Source organism: Magallana gigas, chromosome 5, assembly GCF_963853765.1.
Source record: "Magallana gigas chromosome 5, xbMagGiga1.1, whole genome shotgun sequence".
Taxonomy (NCBI): domain Eukaryota; kingdom Metazoa; phylum Mollusca; class Bivalvia; order Ostreida; family Ostreidae; genus Magallana; species Magallana gigas.
This window is the reverse complement of record NC_088857.1, coordinates 6,480,398-6,501,753: the sequence shown is the minus strand read 5'-3', so window position 1 is coordinate 6,501,753 and position 21,356 is coordinate 6,480,398. Positions and strand designations below refer to the sequence as shown.

Genomic DNA, 21,356 nt, shown 5'->3' with positions numbered 1-21,356 from the left:
CATACTACATATATCAAACATGTATTTTTGAAAAATATCATAACTCAGCCGTTTTTTATGTATATTTGCAAAAACTTTATCAAAAATTGATAACGATTCCTAATCTATTTAACGTTAACCTGTCCGTTAAATAAACTATCTCATCTTTTTAGCTCTATTTTTTTGACTGATGAACAGGTTTTAATATTTTTTTCTTATATTGTATTCTTTATCATGTTTCCTGCATCGTGTGTCAGTTTTCATATCTATATGTATTAAGAATAAACAGCCTCACTGTAGCTTTATTGGACTGTTTTTATTTTAGAGAGACCATTTCTTAACGATTTAGAGGTTTCAACTGAAGAAGAAAAAATCATCATTCATTACAATTATGGAGTTTTGGAACAATCACCAAAGGTCCAACACATAGAATGGAGAAAAAATGATAAACTTTTGAATTTGGAGGATGAGAAATATATAGGCGGAAATCTTGAGGCAAAAACATTTACAATTTTTTCACCATCTAACGACGACAGATGTAAATATTCCTGTACGGTAACAAATGCTGTCGGACCAGTAACGAAACATGTGGATCTCGGTATGTTCATTGTTATTCCTTTTTAATCTATATCTATATATTCTTACCTAATTTACTGAAAATATTTCCAGAACAAGGTTGTTAGGTGAACCTCACTAATAATGATTGAAATTAAAAAAAAGTGATGAAAGCGTTTGATCAAATTAAATACAATTTAAAAGTAAAAGTAAGGAGGAATTAGATATTCCTTTTTTTTAAAAAGCAAAAAAATTACACAAAACAAAAGTATAGATACACACTCTTTCTTAGCACCCATTTTTTTAAGGAAAAAAAGAAAAGATTCACACTTTTTCTTAGCTCTGATGCTTATAATGCGTATTTTTTAAAAGATGGTTAAAAATATAATTGGAATGCTCTAAAACAATTAAAAAAAACCTTTATGTTACTTCAAAATATGAAACATTGGGCAATTAATCTGTCTGAGACTTTGATTTTAGACTACATAAATAAATTAACTGACATATTTTTTTTTTCAATACTTTGCAATAAAACTAAAACTGCCATTGTTAATTTGTTTTTTGCTAGGTATTAAAAAAAATAGGCATTCTTTGATAAAGAACGATTTGTGATATACAAAAATTGATAAATTTAAATACTTTCTACTTTCAAGCATACTAGTATTCTACGGTAACGATAAACAATCGTTGAAATATTTTCAGTTTGCCAATTTATTTTGAAAAGCTCAGTATTTAACAAATATAGTATATAAGTACATTTTTACGCTTCCCTTGTTTAACTGATTTTAATAAATCTCGTTATGTTCTATACAATACTTTACTTCGAAGGTGCTCAATGTTAATCTCTAGATTATGTGAGGTAAAAATATATTTTTTGCACAAGATCCACATTTTTGGCTTAGTTTTTGTAAGATTCTCTATTTGATCAATTTTTAATAATTGCTTTATTTTATTTTTGTAGACATACCACGTGTTGAACTTTCAGTAGAATCAACTGGTTTCTTTGGATCCAAGGCAACTATAAGGTCCAATGTATTTTCATGTCCATTACCTGAAAGAGTGCAATGGCAGAAAAGTAACAACAAAAGGATTTTCCTTCCCGTCGATATCACAGCACCAGCATATAGTGGGAGTACAGATGTTCCCAGATCTGCGATTCTTGTTATTCCCAAACTGTCGTTTGATGAAAAGCTCTTCTATCGTCTTTTGGTTTGGAATAAGATCGGGCAGAACTATAGTAACCCCATATATCTCAACGTTACAGGAAGTATGAATTAATATTCCTCGTAAATATTAATCATACTATCGAACTTGTTTTTATAGAATGTCTTTTGTAGGTCCTCCAAATATCACTGTTAGTCAGGAGAGTAACATCAAAAATAGGTCAGTAAAACTCTGTGGAAACGTTTTCGTGTATGAAAATTCACCTGGCATTCTGAGTGTTTATTGGGCAAAAGACGGAAAGAAGATAGATATTACAGAAAATGGTGGGAAATTCTCACAAGTGACTATCGATGAACCATCATTGAACATAAAAGATGTCAACCTTGATGACATCGGCGATTATCAACTTACTGCCACTAATGCAGTTGGGTCTACAAAAAGTGATGTCATCAAACTTGGTATCATAGTTTATGTGTATAATTTAACTTTATGATTGGTTTTCATTTTTTATTTTAATATAAGTGTACATATTAGACACGTTTTCCAAACATCAATGCTAAAACAACTTTCAATCGAGTTGTTTTAGCTCACCTGACCAAATTTGACCGGTGTTTATCCGTATGTCCGTCTTGTTTTGTTTTTTTGGGTTTTTTTTTTGTCTATTAACTTTTTACAATTACTACTTCTTCCCCAGAACCACTTGGAGTAGTAACCTAAACATGGAACAAATCATCATTGTGTTTAGGAGATTCAAGTTTGTTAAAACAGAGGCCCACGCCTTCTTTTAAATGGAGATAATTAGTAATTATTGGCATATTTTTAACATTATTGAAACAATCTTCACAAATTATTATAGGTATTTTTCTAAAACCTTCCTAAAATAAAGCATTCTCATTCCTAAAGCATCCTCACGTAGGGTTATTTTTAGTTTGTTTTATCACGATCCTCTCCCCGAGGGAAGGGGCAAGCCACATTTTTATGTCAAAGTTTTATATGAAAATATTTCAAGAAAACAAATTCAAAACCAATCATCATGAAAAGGTGTTTCTTTGGTAAAAGCAACTTTAGATACAACGTAATGTAGATTAAAGGTTGTCAAAACCATGATCTTTCAGTCAAAGCTATACATAGAAGAATGGTTTTTTTTTTTAGATAAATCATTCGTTTTAATAAATTGTATAGCTATATAATGAAAATTATATCTAAATACATCTTAGCACATGGTAAAATACTGATTATTTACATTTCAAACCCTGGTTAATTAGTGTTAAATGATTGGTTTTATATATTTAAAATCATCTTAAAAGGTCCTCCTGTCCTTCTTTTGGAAAAACAAGAAGATAAAAATACTGGGAGACAGCAGTTTACGTTGACTATTAAATCATTTCCTGCACCATGCGATATTAGATGGAGTGCAAAAGTTAATGATGACGATATATTCACACCAATAGACATGAATGCTGAAGAATACAAAGGCACAACAGTATATCTTCCTCACCCAGTTTTAGTTGTGAATCAGGGCAATCAACTAGAGAACTATACCTTCAAAATTGAAGTAAACAGCTTTGTAGGAAGCACTATTGAAGTTTTCTCTGGTAAGAAGTACGTTTGCTTACAAGCGATCTCATTGTACAAATACAATATGATTATAATGAGGATTTCCGTTTTAATATGTTTTCAAATATGATGATTAAGAATGAGTTATTTTTGTTTTTAAGGTCAGAAATACCCGTCAATTGCAAAAAAAGAAGGTAAGCCTAAATTAAAATATAAGGTTTTTTCAGGTTATGTTACGTTAAAACTATATTAGTTAAGCAGCTACAAACGACATACCTAATTTTCAGGAAAATGAGCTTTACAAGATAATTTATTAGCAAATCTTGTGTTCATTTTATCGTACGCCCATAAATTAATTCGAGATTTAAGATTCAAATAACGAGAGCTGATGTACGAAATGTGAGATTTTGATTGCAAAAATTAATTGATCAATCAATATACACAATTAAACACTTTACAACCTAATCTAACAAAAGGGTATTTCGTTCCTTCTCTTCCATACAAAAATTGTTGTAATACTTCTTGTAAATTACATATAGAACTATAAATAACTAAATAGGTGATAATTGATATTGTGAATTATGCAAATTTAAAATTTAAGATGTAGTGTTCACCCTTGTATATAATCCCTTATACTTCTAAAACCAAAGTGCATTTGCGTTGAAAGTATAAACAAAAATCAATCTTATCGAAATACATGTATATTGTAATATAAATGATATTTAGAATGAAAAGTATAAGTTGTTCAAAACTAGAGTGTATGAATGAACGATAGAAATAAACAATCAAAATATACACTATTATAAAGGTTTAAGTTTCAAGTTAAATTGATTTTAGACATTATAATTTAACTTAAAAGTTCTGACGCATAAGGATTTTTAAATAAGTACACATAATGAAACATCATATTATAAATTACAGAGAGAGAGAGAGAGAGAGAGAGAGAGAGAGAGAGAGAGAGAGAGAGATGGCCAGGCTATCATTTATACCAACATAAAGGTGCTATACAAAATTTAACTGTACTCTCCTTGCATACATATGGCATAACATTTGAAGGAAAGAAATGTGTTTATTTTCTTGTAAAGGGACAGGGGTGCAAGATTAATTTCAGGAAATTTAGCAATTGGCCTGAAACAACTACAGTATCACAAAAGATGATATTATTAAACAGTAGTATCCGCATCAAGTGGTGCCGCTAAATAACAGTCGTGCCAGTACCAGCTTAAGTATAAAAAAAAGGCCACTGGTACTTTTTTAAAAATTATAACTTTCCTAAAGGATGACATAAAACACTCATAAAACACACATCTCATCATGAACAATTTGGGGTTGAACTGTTTGCATGGGAATTATAAATTAATTATAAATTCTAACATTTCATGTAAGAGAAAGTATGGTTTGTATAATTATTACAAACAAAATTAAATTATGCCTCTTCGGCGGTTGCCGGCTTTAGATTTTCTTTTGTATGCCAACATCACGTTTGCGCGGAATTGGAATAGGGTGGGGGTGAGAGGTGCAGATCCCCCTTTAAAGAAAATTATATATTTAGTTAAACTACCAAAACATAAACCCATCCTCTCTCCCACGCAAACACAATTATTACACTGCCCCCCCCCCCCCCCATTCCTCATGGATAAAAACAATCCATCAGAATAGTTGGTTACAACGAACGCTAGTGCATGTAATTGCAACAACGAAGATTGGAAGATTGTAAACAGTGCAAAATAAATGAAAGCCCCAAGAGGATTCGAATTTTCTACCTACGGACACGTCGTGAACGCTTTAACAAATTGCAATTCGCTGTTAGGTAACTTTTTTTTTTGGGGGGGGGGTATTATATTTATATTTCATTGTTTTAATATGAAATACGTCAGAATATGCAGTTGTTCCAATTACAACCCTAAAGCTGAAGTGTGTCATTTTCAAGGCTAATTACCTAATAACATTAAGCAACGGATTATAAGGCATATGCTACTAGTAAAATACCCATTGCCGAAATTACGTATACAATGCTGGTCTACTGGTTGCATTAGCAGGTACATTGTACTAGTTTTACCCATTTCTTTGGTTAGATGGATTTTACATGGCGTACATGCATATGTGTTTTCGATATGCAGTAAAGGATTAACTAACATGAAAAAACTTTCTTTTTTGGTAATAAGCTAATGGAATTCATATTGCGCTTTAATTGGATTATCATTATTATGTTGGCAAATATAACTTAGTATAAAACATAAAGTACCGCAATTTTATGAGACACCGGTATACATAATAGTTAAGGTTTACTTCTATTTTCTAAAAAGTAATCTTCCATTGGCAGCATACTACATGTATATCATTATCTTTATTTAAATAAGGTATTCATCATTTAATTTCCAATTGCAGTTGTATAGTTTCTGTAATTTTACTTGCAAAATTTTTTTTTTTAAATTTAGCAGACTTAAAATATTGAGTTGACCTCATATTAACTCTGAAACATTTTGTAATAAATATACGTTTTAAATATATAAGTGTAGATACTTTTAATGTTTATTTGAGTTATAATAGGGAGAGAGGGAAGAGGTCTTAACACCACCATCACACAACAGTAATAAAATCAAAGTACTGAAAGTACTGAAAAGCGCTAAGTCGGGAAGAAAGTGTTAAAAATATAGCGATTGATATGAAAATACATGTAAAGAATCATATTGTTCGTCATTGAAAATTTCTGGAAATCGAGATCATTTGTGGTATTTCTATAATGATATTGCTTGTTAGTTTTAAACAGATTTCGCTACTGTTAAGCAGAGCTACAGAGTGCATGCTTCTTGTGAAGAAAATAAAGTAAAATAAGATTGTCGCCAATAACAACGATCAAATGATGATTAATATTTATTTATGCTTATTTGCTAATTTTCATCATTTCTTTGTTTTTACATCTGACAACTTCCAAACCAAAAAAAAAAAAAAAAAAATTGATGAATTCTAAAAAAAATACAGTGGCAAATTACTATGCCAATATTATTGCAAAATAAAAAGCCAAAAAGTTTTGACAGAAGTCAGATAATACTAATCGCATTTCAGAACTGCCTTGCATGGAATGTTACTTTTAAGTTTGTTTTGAATTTATAACTTGTATCTAAAGATGCGCATTTATGGTAGGGATATATAGTAAACTTTAATACTGCAGTGACACCTTCAATACATACAAGGTCTGCCGGAAAGGCCCAAGAAGTTGCCATTGGATGGAGAACTGTTTTTACCAGCGTATCAGAGGTCGTATTAAAGAAAACTCGTAGCCATGTAATAGGGTATGGGTTCTTTTAGAAAAATTGAACTCAGATAGAAAACTTTTAGTATATTTTTGACGTTTACAAGGAATATTAAATTGGCAATAAGTTTCATTTCATTTATACCAATATACAGTTATCACATAATACGCGAATTCATTTAAATATCTTTATAATATCTTTATAAATATCTTTAAATAATAGTTATATTTAATTCATAGCAATGTTGAATCTTGCACATCACTTTCAATATTTACTGTTACTAAGTGTTTTTATTACTGCGTAATATGTTCATACTGCACATAAATTAAATCATTAATAAAATTGAATTTTCCACATGTTTACTCAGTTTAGTAAACACCTGATTCTGAAGGGGAATACAATGTAATTTATTTCGATAAAAAATTGATAGAGTTTTTCATATAAGAACAAAATTATGGGACGTAGTACGAAATTCTTTAAATATTAAGCAATTCTAAAAGTATTTATTTGAGATAATTACAGTATTTCTATTATAAATGGAAAAAATGCCTTTAAATAGGCATTAAACGTTTTAAAAAAAAAATCATATGACCCAGAGAAGGGGGGAGGGGTCCGACCCCCGGAACCCCCCCCCCCCCCCCCCCCGATCCGCTAATGTATCTGATATATAATAATGACATTTTAGATGTAAATTATTGTTAATTTATAACTGGTAGAACAAATGCATCTGCATGCATGATAACTTGAAGATAATTAAGATCTCTCTACTGCATAGTTGTGATTTTTCCAGAGTACGACTTCCCATTGATGCGACTTCTCCAGCATCCGCCAGTAGGTGGCGATATATAGGAAACGCGAAAACGAAAGTGGAAGTAGGTTTAGAAATCTGGCGACAAAAAAGCGCTGCAGCTATGCTTAGCGCTTTAAAAAGGTTAATGAGAACTATTTTCTTTTTTTGCTAATATTTTTCGTCAAGATGTATCTGGTCTTTATCAACTATCTTTTTTAAAAAACGTTTATGATCTCCGCCCCTTGTGTTAACCTAATCACAAGAGATAAGAGGTTGTCTAGGAATTAGGTTTTTTTCTGGGAGGAACATCATTTTATAAATGCGACTGACCCTCGAATAAAATCAACTTTATATATCTAAAACCTCTCTGCACATTTATAGGTCAGCATATTCCAATGATGTGGCTATTCATTGAATAACAAAAGGAGTTCTGCGACAAGGTTTTTTTTAGAAGTGAAAAACGTTAATTTTCTGGTACTATTTGACTCCCTGGATGAAAATTATTTTGTAAAACCCTAATGCACCTCTACAAAAAAAACCCTATCATATTCTAAAATATGTTGTGTCTTTTCATTCAAACACCAGAGCAGTTCTGGAATCTAGGCTTTAGTAGTGATAAACGTCACTTACTTTTCTTCAACTATTTGACTCCCTGGGTGACAATTTAATTGTTAAAACCTTTTTGAACATCTATAGAATATCCCCTATCTCATCCAAAAAGATGACGAAGATTTTCCATAATTTGTAAATGGAGTTGTCGGAAGCATACTTAAAAGGTGTCAAATTGTGATGCCCACCGACTGCTCATTTGCAAAACGTTGACGTTTTTAAAATCACGCGTTTTCTTTATAAAAATCATTTTCAACCTAAGGACAAAATTAAAATTTCAAAAGCCTTATTGCGCATCTAAAGGACACAACAATACACATTCAAAACAAAACAAGACCCTCGGAATAGCAGATATGTTGATTTTTTTTTACTAACAACATAATGCCCCAAGAGTTTAGTTTGCTGGTTTATACCTGAACTTTAATAATTATTTTATATAAGTTATGCTCATAGTTATGCAGACATGAAATTTCACAAACCTTTCCAATGCCTGTTTACATTACTTAGAGAGCTACTTAAATATAAATGTACGTATATTTCAAATGTAATCTTCAAATTGCTTTTGGATTAAAGATGTTTCAAAGATTCAACAAAAAATCGTTATATTTGTGTAAATGTGCATTCTATTCTTTATTGTTATTAGAATGAATGGCATTCTTAAACGATATAATTTAATTATGAAAGATGCATGCCCTTATATTTTAAGACTTTAATGTGTTGTTAAAATGAATATTGCTTGCATTGTTTTCTAATTGGTAACCTATTACCCCTTTTCTTTGATTGTATATAATTCTTACTTTTCAATGTTGAAAACAATGCCAACAATTTGAATTATTCATGTTTTTTTTATAGAAAGAGGAGTCTTATCTATTGCATAATTTAATGTAGATTTGATGGAATTGAATGGCAATGTTTATACATGTACCTGGTGTAAAGTTATAAAAAGATAACTCAGTTTCATTGCTGGAACCAGACTGATAATTTTTAATTCTTTTTAAACAGATTATAAATAACAGTATTACTCACCAACCACTTTTTTAAAACAATTAAGTCAAACACAAGATTTTCATATAATAGTTTGATGCCGCTATAACACAGGTGTTTATATACCTGATTTTATGATAAGATAATAAATCTCGAAATTAGAATTTTTAATCTCGTATTTCGATTTTTAAATCGTGTAAAATTAATCTTATTGCTTTTTGTGGACTTCAGAAGTTGCAAGCTTTACCTATGCTACTGGGACACAAAATGTGAACCGGATCCCGCTAAACTGTTTCCTTGGCACCCAATCTAAATGCAATGCCAAAGAAACAAATTGTATTGAATGTCATTTTTATTATCATATTACTACTCTCGAAACATGCCTATATATATATATATATATATATATATATATATATATATATATATATATATATATATATATGTATATTTTTTTTTTTTATCAGATTCTATGGAAAATACACTGTACGAAGACAAAGGTGCAGGACTTAAGTTTGCCCTTCTCAATAACGATCTAGCAAACCAATTTCCTGTCGAAAAAGTAAAATTGCTTAAATTCATAATACAATGTAAGTTTTTCTTTTACTCACATTATTTAGATTTTACTTAATCTTTTATATAAATGTAATATAGTTGATAACGTATGTAATAAACAACAACACATATATATTTTGATGGCACTACAGTTGTCAATTAGCGCATTTTGTTGGCTGTACTTAGGTAAAACATATTTAATGCTGTTGAGAAAACTGTTAATTAACATAAAGCGTAGCAGGTATTCCAATCACATAAGATAAATATTATTATTATTATAATTTTCGGAAGTCTGTAATCTTACATTTTTATCTTCTGTTTTTTTTATTTAAAGGAGTAGACTATGAATAACAAAATATTGATTGCCTTACTTTGTATTTCCCGCTACTTTTCAAACTGCCATGAAACTCTATCAATGACGTCATACCATCCATTCCGGGTCGTTTTATCAACAAGTCATTACTATTAGCAAATTACATGTAAGATATTCGCTCTAAGTGGCAAGTTTTGGAAAACAAAAGAAAATATCACTCATCATTAAAGCTGAATCCACTACAATAGCATCAGTATTAGCTACTTAAAATATATGCTCTAAACTGACAAGTTCTGGCAAACATGGAACAATATTCAATTGAGACTGTTCTTTTGCCTTTGCGATTCCGCTAAATTAAAAACTAATAACAAACACAACATGTTCGTCTACCTGACATGAATCTAAAAGCAAAGTTTGTAGAATTGCCATCAGATGTCAAACATCACAGAAAATGTCTGTTTTCGTTATGTCGACATAATAATTCGAAACTTACAAAATTGTGAGTGTGTTTTAAACATCCCGATTACATTTAACTTCTAAAGTTGTAGCAAAGAATTTCGGTCAAATATTTACTGGCGGAACCAATTTTTGTTAAAAAGATACCATAAAATGTTACTCGCAAAAAAGTGTTTTTTTTAACGGATTCTGAATAAATAACTTAAAAACGTTGTTTACAAAGAATTTGGCATAAAACAGTAAATGATTTTAAGGCTAGCACAATTTTGTGCGTCTTTCAAACACGTCTAGAGATGTGGCCACAGGGTCGTCCATTCCTTTTTTTTTAAATCGGGAGCTACAGATCTGGAGCGACACAGAGAATGACAAAAAAGAATTATTTAAAGCATTGCAATATTTCAAACAGAAAATAATTTTGACTTTCCTTCCCTTTTATCAAATGCGAAGCAAATAATCAAAAAATACTGCAAGAATTGGGTTGGTACACGTCTTTAAAATGATTATATTTTTGGCAAAATACGCACATCAATATGTTCATGTCAATTGTAGCCTCTGGTAAAGTTGCGGACGTGACTTCTTTAAAATCAGCTGATTCTGCAATAGAATGCTTCACTATTCTTCAAGATGAAAACATATTTTCTAAAAGGGATGTTATCTTTGTACAATTTCTTTGCAAAGTGACCGGTTGTAAAGAATTGTATGATAAATGTAAAGATTATGCATTATCGCAGAAAGCATTGTGTTGTTTCGAAAGGCAAGTAGGTAAGTTTTCCTTCTTCAATATTTTAAAGGTTATGGCTTCTTGTATTTTGTAAAGGATCATTATATTGTCGTATAATTGTCTACATAAGAACAGAAACCATTTATGAATATAATACTTAGTTTTTAATTAAAATGTAGTGTTCTGAAAGAAAAAACACAGCGATATTTACATATTACAAAAGTTATACGTATCAGTAATTTCAGATCAAATAAAATAATACAAAGCTTTTTATTCAAAGCAGTTACGTAAAAACGATTAGGTAAAAACCATTGTGTTTTTTATTCTTTATTTTTTTTCAAATTGATTTTTTGTTTATCAGAGAAAATTTCTGTGTGAAACAAATCATGTCCTCTTCATTGCACGAATACAAATAAACACGCAAACTAATTGGTCAAACGTTTTCAAATTCATAGAGTTGTTTTTTTTTTATTATTGTTAGATCTATTGTTCTTAATGTTAATGTATTTGCCGTTCCTTAAATTTTTTGAGTTAACTTTCTGTTTTATGCCAAAATTCAAACTACCTTTCCACTTTTTAAATCAGAAAATGGGTATACAAAAGTGCAGTTCCACGTTCAAGGAGACCTCAATAACTACACCAGAGAAAACATTATAAATATCGTTGAGACGGTTGCTGGTATCCTGAATTGTAGGACAGACGAGATTCTAGTAAATGGCGTTTATCATTCAAGAAGTTTTATGCTAGTGTTGTCAATGAAGGATATTTACATTAAGAAATGGATGAACTTAAGTGAACGAGACTGTCACCATCTTACAAGTCTTCATATCGACTATTTTATTCTTAACCAAAAGATCTTTCAACTTGAGTCGTCAAAAGGTAAAGGAAGTAAAAGTAGCAGTCTGCTATACAAAGGCATATGCAGATTTCTAAATGTCATTAAACACTTGAAGATTAAGATGATCTTTGTGATCACTTATCGTCCATCTGTCTGTAAACTTTGAAATAACTCGGCATAACAGGAAAGGGATTTTAGATATTTTAAATAATGGACAAAAACCTTTTAATTAGCAATTGTTGATGGTGAATATTTTAATTATATTTTTCTCAAGACCCATTGCAACAGAAATTCATTTTTTAAAACAATACCTACGTGCATAGTGAATATTCTTTATTACCCAAAACAGTAGTAACTATTAATTACTGATTTTTTAAGCATCATACGTCCTTCGTCGGCCCATCTGTCTATCTGTATGTATTTTTGTTTCGATGTCTATATATTTTTTACATTAATTGTTTTCTTTTTTCTTGAACCATTTTGCCAATTTAACCAACTTTTGAAAATGTACAAGGCATCCTTATGTGAAATAAATTAAAATAATGTGTTAAATCCATTTAAAAGGGATAGTCTAGTCCTAATTTCTAAAAAGAGCTCTAGAAATACGTTTGAACGGCAAATTATTATTATTGTTATACTTTCATGTTAAATAATGAAATCTGATTGGTTAAGACGCAGTTCATAATCCGTTCTATTACTCTCAGCGTTAGCAACGCACTTAGAAACGGGTAACATTAAAAATTGTTACATGCGCGAAAATTATGTGCGCACGGTTCGCTGTAGAATTCACGTTATTCCTATATAAAAGCAGCAAAATTTTCTTAAAAATTAAGACATTCAGTATAACAAAATAAATAGTGCCTGTTTGGGAGGATAACAGTTGAAATTGACACCCCTCGAAAACCATTGTCAACCTCCGCTTCGTGTCGGTTGACAATGGTTTTCTCGGGATGTCAATTTCAACTGTTACCCTCACAAACAGGCACTATTTATATATTGGTCCAGCATGGTTTTTGTTTTCCTAATATGATAATTAATATTTCATGTATTTTTATATGAAGTAAATTTTTAGTCTGAAAAAATATGCTGGCCTTCATGAAAATGGCATTAAGTAGCTGCAATAATGTAGCCCTCTCCGATTTTTTATATCTGATGTTTACTGGAGAGTGCTACAATTCCACAGGATCTCCGTAATGGTGCAAAATTAATTTTTTAATGCGGCTGACTTCGGTCTGAAAAGATCGATTTTATATTTGACCTCCTTTAGATAAAATGATTTCTTAATTCATCAGGTTGAACAAATTAACCGTATATAAACCAAAACCAGATAAAACACATCAGCATGTTTACCAGTCGTCTTTTTCAGCAGCCATGACAGATCTAGCGTGATTTTATGGGATGTGCGCTTGGAGTTTTGATGGGCTTGATAACGTGAATGTCAGTATAAATAATCGATCTTACCTCGTTATATCACTAAAACATCATTTAAGGAAATGGAAAATGGATAATGGAAAATTCATATTTACCGCGTTAATTATGTTTAAAATAGGGGAATTCCTATATTCAATTCAAGATCCGCTCCTGAATTCTCATTGGCTGTCCAAAAATAAAACCGGTCAAGGTCAGTAAACAAGGCGGACAAATTCAACTTTCGTTGTTGACATAAACGAAAAATAACCGATATATGGACTATACTTGATATTTTTGGATTAATTTATGCCATAGACATCTACAACGTTTGAGTTCAGGTCAGAAATGCAAATGTTATTGTCATTTATAAACGATTTGAGACGAAATCGTTGCGGGAGTGAATCACTCCAGCACTTGCACCATTACGGAGATCCTATGGAGTTGTAGCCCTCTCCCCAAAAAAAAAATCGGGAGAGGGCTACATTATTGCAGCTAGGCATTAAGTAGCTCAAATGGCGATTCAAAATTGCGACAAACACTAATGAATTGATCCAAAATAGTACTCCATCATATTCAATGTGTGCTGAGTCTTACAAATTATGCTGGCTTTGCACAAAGGTGGTTAATTAGATCAAAGTGGCGATTTAAAATAACAAAATTTTGTTTATTCGTCTTATATTTCTGAAAAAGACATAGGCATGAGACAAGCAATGAAAATTTAGTCCAGCTATGTTTTTAATCATAACTTACGTGTGTATAGTCAGAAATATTATGCCATTTACAAGAAAATGTCGTAAATTATCTTTTTAAAAAATGACGATTCATAACGGTTTAGTTTCTTAAATGTTGATGCTTTTTATCTCAAAATGGCGGACAGCCAGATTTCATATTTTTTCTTTAAAGTCTTTTAAAACGAAATAAAGCAGGAAACCAACAAGTTTAATTTGGTCCAGCAAAGTTTATCAATATAACTACGACATACTGAGTCTTAAGAAATATGCTAGCTATGATGGAAATTCCGTAAAATAGGTCAAAATGGTGATTTAAAACGGCCTTTAGCCAGATTTCATCACTTTCTATTTAAGTTTTTTAACAAGAAACAAAGCATTAAAACAATTATAATCCATTACAACAAAAAGTTTTGATTCATATTAAGGGTAAACTGGGTTTGACAATATATGCTTACTTTTACAAAAAAGGGCGATATTTGGGTCAAAATGGCGTTTTAAAATGGCCAACAGCCAGATTCATAATTCTCTTTTAAAGCCGTTTACAGGGATGAAACGTGTAAGTATTACATTATACAAATAAGCACATAAAAAAAGATTAGAACACTTTAACGAAGAAAAAGAACAGTTCAATATCTAAACTTCTATATTAAAATAACTCGAATTATTAGGCTTTAATACCAGAGAATCGGAAGAGTTTATGTTTCCACAATTTGCATGGATAAACTCAGAAACGATATCACAAAATACGTGTAAATTTTCATTGAAAACTTAGCATGTATTCTGTTCCTCAAAAGAAAATACGGGATATAACTCTAAATATGTGAATTTAATATTAAAAGCCCCGAGAGTTCCAAATGTCAACATGGTTTGTATATTTGAATCGAGTAATAAACTTTGGTGTTGAAAGTGTTCAATTCTTCATTAATATGAATAAAATTTTTAGATAAAAGGTATTTACAGCCTCAAAATTTTTCATTTTCATTGCAGCTTCTTTAGTTTTCTCCAAAATCGTATGGAACGATTTTGCAATTTTTTTGCTACATTGCGGGTATATGGGTTCCAGGTGAAGGCCTGTCCCGAGACACAATGAGATTATTCTAACTAAGCAGAGTGTAGAGAAATTAATAGCATTATTGTGGGCTTAAAGCTTGGTTATGTAAATGTCACCCATACGGTGTGTCGATGTATCTATTTCATGAATGTGCGATATCAGAAGCAATGTCAACCCGTGCACGCACGGGTCAAAGTCTAGTTTTACTAAAAATTGTTATTTTTTTCTGTTTTGTCTTATTAAGGCGTTTACCGGTATCTTATTTAAACATTCTGTGTTCATGCTTTTCAATGTCCGTTTTAATCCTTAACATTTCTGGGGTTTTTTAAATTATACTTTAAATACCGATTTCTTCGACCTGCAAGTTCGTGAAATACAAAAATGCTTACAGCGCAAAGTTTGAGAGAAGAGAAATATTTCTGCACTATATAACTGGTGTTTTTAGGCTTTAAAGACATCGATGTCATAAGCTTATATTATAACAGAGATACAAGGGTACTTAGGAACAGTGTACGACATGAATAACTATTCTAGCATACATGTATGTTTGTCTCTACCTTTAATACCTTCCCAGCAAATCAATCTAACTAATATATCATCATATACATTTGTACACTGGAAAAGCTTGTGATTTAAAATGAGTCGAGATCAACATATCGTCCAGCTTTATATATAGTAATAAGTATGCGCAATATGTTTTGGGCAACCCAAAGAATTTTACTCGTTTTAACATTCCTAGGCACAATTTAGATATAGTACAATGAATCAAGCTGTCTATGTCTTCGTTAAAGATGAAGAACCTCTTGCAAAATTGTTAAGATGCTTTTAGCCAAATGTGCCGAGGAAAGTATATCAATGTGTGTCCATATTAAGAGGAAAAGTTAAGGTTTTATATGTTAGACATTGCCAGTGTTAATTTGCAACATATCCTCACAAATAAGTTTGATGATGGATTTATGAATCTCTTTAAAGCCGATAAACATCCCGGTCAATGTTGTTTAAGAGAAAATGTTCCCCTTTTATAGAACTTTGAATTAGCACTTGGTTCATTTCATTCATTGATATGATGTGACACAACTTCTTATTTCTACAGCATATCGAGAAAATCGACATAATAAATGAACAGAAAAAGGTATAAAAAAAGGGGAATTAACTGACCAGAAAATCAAAGAGTTCGAGACGTTCTTTAGTTATATGAATAATCAAGACACATTGCCCACTGACACGGTTTAATTTGCTTTTTTCCTAAAATCAAAGCCCGGGAATATGTCCAGACTAAGATTTGCCTTACGTTGCTTATGAAACAAACACACACCAAGGTAATGATAGGGAGACCGGCATATATAATCATGCCCATATCAACATGCCCAGCCGAGATGGGATAAAAAAAATTAAGTGATGGTTGTTTGTTGCTGGAACTAATGACCTTAAGATCTTATACCTAAAGCTTTCTTAGATTTGATAGCTTGCAACTGTCCCACAGGTTGCAGAACTTTTACGTGTGAATGTAAACATGCCTAATTCCCGGGTAAACCATTTACAAATTTCAAATCATAATCTTATCATTCAAAAAAAGATTGTATAAATAACATAATTATATACTATATCTTAACAATTGAAAACAGAAAAAAATTCCAAATAAAAAGCTGGTTGAGTTTTTTTCAATTAATACAAGATTTTTCAGTTTCTCATTAGTATTGAAATTATGATATTCAAACATTTTCCCCATTTAAGAGGCCTTTAGTAGTCTATATAGAGATCAATGCAATTTGGCTACTGATATACACTAATTGCCATTTTTTTCATTAAACAGACGAAAAATGGTGAAATCTGGCTGTCCACCATTTTTACTATTTATCGCGATCAACATATTTTGTTGGATTCACAACACCTTAGTTATGATAAAATGCCATGCTAAACCAATTTATAATCGTTTGTTACCTTACCTAAAGAGAATTAAAGAATTTGCCTGTCGACCATTTTGAACGCCATTTTGACCTTATTAGCGCCGTTTTTGTCATACCAATCATAATTTTGGACTAAGCACAACTTAATTAATATGCAAAAATAACATTGCTGGACTGAAATATTATTGTTTATTATGCGTTTTCTCTAGTTTAATTTTTTTAGGAAAATAATTATAAAATCTGGTTATTTGCCATTTTGAATCGCCATGTTGACTTAATTAATGCTTTTTGGGGAAGGCCTGCAATTTTTGGGAGTTGATTTTAATCAACTCTCCTATGCAGTTACTCTGGCAAACCGAAAGTGAAGCAGTGTCTGGACCTAAGCACAAATCGTCACCGCTGACAAGATTTAGTTCTTGAAAATAATCGATAAATTCGAAGTAATGTGTCTTGAAGCATTGGTTTTTAAGAATTTATGAATACCTTGAATATAGTCAGATGTAAAATAGTACGAACAATTTAGATATTTTTCAGCAATCGTATGTATTCATACGCCAGAGTTCAATAAAGTTTCGTTCAACCATCGGCTCTCTCCGTAAATCTCCGACAAGCAGAGAGTCATTCTATATTTAGAGGTCGCGTCATCAAGCTATCACGTGACCTGGTGTACCCATTCTCTTGCTTTTTGGAGATTAACCCAGCATCTGGTTGAACGAGACATTAATGCTTGGATCCATACAATTTTTTGAATATTTCGATTACTTATGCATAGTTTGATGGAATCAATTCTATCTTTAATCATTACACAACACGATTCATAAGGATTTTTCTCAAAATTCTTGTCGGAAAAATCCGAGAATTCATATTATAAAAATATGCGTAATTCAAAGACAGATTATAAACTACTTTCCAAGCAAAGTAACATATCGTTGATTTTAAAATGAATAATAATCGATAAAATCAACTCCCGTCAGTACTTCAGTACTTTGTTTTTCAATCTTAGCACACTTTAGATATGATAAAATACTAAGCTGGATCATTTCATTATTGTTTGTTAATAAGGAAAATACTTTAAGAAAAAAAATATAAAATTTGGTCGTCCGCCATTTGAATCGCCATTTTGAGCTACTTAACGTCATTTTTTATGAAGGCAAGCTTATTTTTTTTGGAATCAGCACACTTTGGTTACATTTAAAAACCATGCTGGACCAAATAATAATTATTTGCCGTTAAAATCTTTTTTTTTCACTTAATCGGACTAGACTATAATGTCATCCACCGAAATAGTATAATAGTCTCCTGTCTCAGAGAGACAGATAATATCAGAACTAGTATCAAACTTTTAATTTTTAAATATAAGAGAGAGAGAGAGAGAGAGAGAGAGAGAGAGAGAGAGAGAGAGAGAGACAGACAGACAGAGACAGAGACAGATCTAGAGACAGAGAGACTTTGGTTAAAGTCGGCAGACTTGCTTAAGCTATAAAAGCGATTAAAAACATAATTTTGATTTTAAGCAAAAAAATTAACTTCTATTTAAATGAAATTGCGTAAATTGAAAAGAAGTCCCATAAAAATGCATTTTTACAAATTATTGCAAGTGAAATTATCTACCTTAGGATAAGATATTAATTTTATTTACAATACGGATCCAATGTCATCCTATGAATATATATCAAAGAAGAATAAAAACCAATATCATAGTGCATGTTCGCAAGCTCAACCTAACCGAATGTTAGCAGCATAACCTGTGTACGTGTGTTGTGCCCCGTCCCCCGTGTAGGACCACCCCCCCCCTTTTTTTGTATTATTTGTATATATGTAAATACTTATGCTTTGTCATATAATTATATGTGTTGAATGTATGTCTAATTGTATGTTCTGAAATAATCCTCATATGAGGGAAATAAAGTATGAATGAATGAATGAAAGCTTTCAGCTAACTATTTTTTTTTAATGTATCCGAAATTACATGTATAATCTAATTATGTTGTATTGAAAAAATTAATTTGAGTTTCACATGGTCGGGATTGCTGTCCAAAGTTAGTTATAGTGGGATTGTCGAATTGGAAAAGAATTGGAATTTAAAGTTATTTGATAATATTCACTTGCAGACCAGTACATTTTGATTAATATACAAATAATGCTAGTTCATAAAAAGGGCATGTGCCAACAATGCGTTTTTATTAGAACATTACATAGCCGATAATAACTGTAAACGAAATGCGTCATTTACTGTAACAGCTTACAAAATTTACAAATCTTTCATACAAAAAAAATGTTGTATAAAATATTTTTTTAGATTTGGTGGAAAGCAAAATAGCAGTCTTAGACAAAGAACTACAGTTTGCAGAATTATGTGGTGATTTGGCAAAAGATTTTCCACGGCAGAAATTCCAACAGCTAAGGAGTATATTAAGCGGTTAGTAATGAATATAATTTATAATTTTGATAAAGAATCATGTTTGTAATACAATTTGGAGCAATAACAAGCTTTAGCCGACCTTTTAAGCATTTCTTTCCAAATGCAGACTTTAAGCTTGACTACATAGTATAGATATAGTTTTATGCAAGATATTTAAGGTATAAACGCAAGAGTAACAGCATTTGCGCTATGAATGAAGTTTTAATAAACGTTTAATTCAGCCAATTCACGAAAAGATGTGCAATGTCGAACGAAGTCCATCTTGTTGTTGGTTTTTATTTCTTGTTGAAATATGATTGTATAGCATTGTTTGAGTTAAGTAATAATTGATTTTGTAGATTTTATCCATAGGTTTAAAAATTATCTAAAAGTGTTGCGTTTAATTTTTAAAATAATTTCACAAAAATATTATTAAGAGGATTCGTATTAAGTGATTTGTGTATAATGCTTTCCCTTTCTTAAACTCATCAATATTAAGATATTCTCTACAACATATTATCATTTGTCTGGACATTATAATATTTGACGACAATTTTAATTTTCTGAATATACTATTTAGTTTGTCGGAAATTAATTGACATTTTACTTATTTCAAGAAGACAAATAAATTTAGATATTAAATACAACATTGTTTTGTTAACATAGCAATATCAATTTTTTTTTTAATTTCATTTTTTAATAAGCTAAATGAATTAAAATATGAATTTCAACATTGCCGGTTTTCCATAGCAAAATTTTAAGGAAAACTTAAGAAAATTAACACTTCAAATATTCAAACTCGTTCATATCTTATAACACAATATGTCGCACTTACAAAACGTAACATTATAAATATTGTATTATATTTTATGTTTTGTAGATTCTACAAGAAAAATGGAATCCTTAATGCCGGCAAATTCAGTGTTGGAATGTTTTGCTTATCTTCTAGAAAAAAATCTTTTTTCGAAAGCGGACGTTAGTTTCATACAATTTCTTTGTAAGGAAACGAACTGTGAAGAACTGCATAACAAATGTGTGGAATATGCACGAGGACAAGAAATACATTTTTTTGAAAAAGGTATGTGTTTTAGTATTTTAATTCTCATTATTTTTCTACAGTTATCAATTGTACTGCCAAGTTTTACAACATAACGCCTTATATATAATATAATGATAATAATTTTTTAAAGAATATTGATGCATTCATTGCATTGGTATGGAATTCATACTTATATTTATATACTTATACTTATGCAGCTTACGGTGTTTCATTCACTCAATATCACACTTAAGCTAAACTAATTAATATAGGATCTCTCATGATTTGCGCTGGTATATGATTTTTATCCAACGAGTTGTGTGTTTTCTATTCCCGAGCCTTGGTGAGGGAATAGAAAACACACAACGAGTTGGATAAAAATCATATACCATCGCAAATCATGAGATATTCTTTTTATCACATGTTTTACCAAGTATTTTGTTTATCCCAACTTTTTCTGTAAAAATTGTGATTGTGAGCCGCACAACACATTATTTACAACACGTCAACAATGTTACGCATGGAAAAAAAGTTCCTTGAAGTTTAACAAACAGACATTCATTTTCGAACATTTTTTTATGAATTCATGACAAATAACTGAAAGAACATTAAATGTTTCAAATTTATATCTCAACACCCCTCAACTGAATTAATTATTTACTTTTTCATTCTACGTCAATCAACGTAATGATTAACTATGACGTCACGTGGCGTAAGAACACACAGTGGAATATCAAAAATTTATCCCATGAGTGATATCCACCGTATATTGGGATAAACATGTGATAAATATATATATTTGTTATATTCAGTAGTATATTCTCACTATATAACTCTATATGGACAAATAGTCAATAACTGTAATATTAGCTCGTCCGAAAAATATTGACCGGTCAATATTTTTTTGATATTGACCGGCTAGGAATAATATCTGGAGAACATTCCCTCTATTTCAAATAATCTCCTCTGATTTGTTGATTCGTAAACGATGACGTAAATAACTCTTCGCGACTCCAAAACAAGGTGACGTCATAATAGACAG

The 21,356-nt window shown here is 30.8% G+C and overlaps 1 protein-coding gene across 2 annotated transcripts in view; it reads left to right on the top strand.

Moving 5' to 3' along the window:
• LOC105347399 (NFX1-type zinc finger-containing protein 1) overlaps positions 1 to 21,356 on the top strand; it is a 45,962-nt gene that overhangs the window by 8,660 nt on the left and 15,946 nt on the right. For both annotated transcript variants that reach the window (XM_066083823.1, XM_066083822.1), the window contains exons 5-14: positions 305 to 577; positions 1,496 to 1,801; positions 1,872 to 2,156; positions 3,006 to 3,293; positions 3,417 to 3,449; positions 9,360 to 9,482; positions 10,766 to 10,978; positions 11,523 to 11,816; positions 19,174 to 19,293; positions 20,156 to 20,353. In XM_066083823.1, the coding sequence (XP_065939895.1) occupies positions 305 to 577; positions 1,496 to 1,801; positions 1,872 to 2,156; positions 3,006 to 3,293; positions 3,417 to 3,449; positions 9,360 to 9,482; positions 10,766 to 10,978; positions 11,523 to 11,816; positions 19,174 to 19,293; positions 20,156 to 20,353 (2,133 nt within the window). The remainder of the gene's footprint in view (positions 1 to 304; positions 578 to 1,495; positions 1,802 to 1,871; positions 2,157 to 3,005; positions 3,294 to 3,416; positions 3,450 to 9,359; positions 9,483 to 10,765; positions 10,979 to 11,522; positions 11,817 to 19,173; positions 19,294 to 20,155; positions 20,354 to 21,356) is intronic.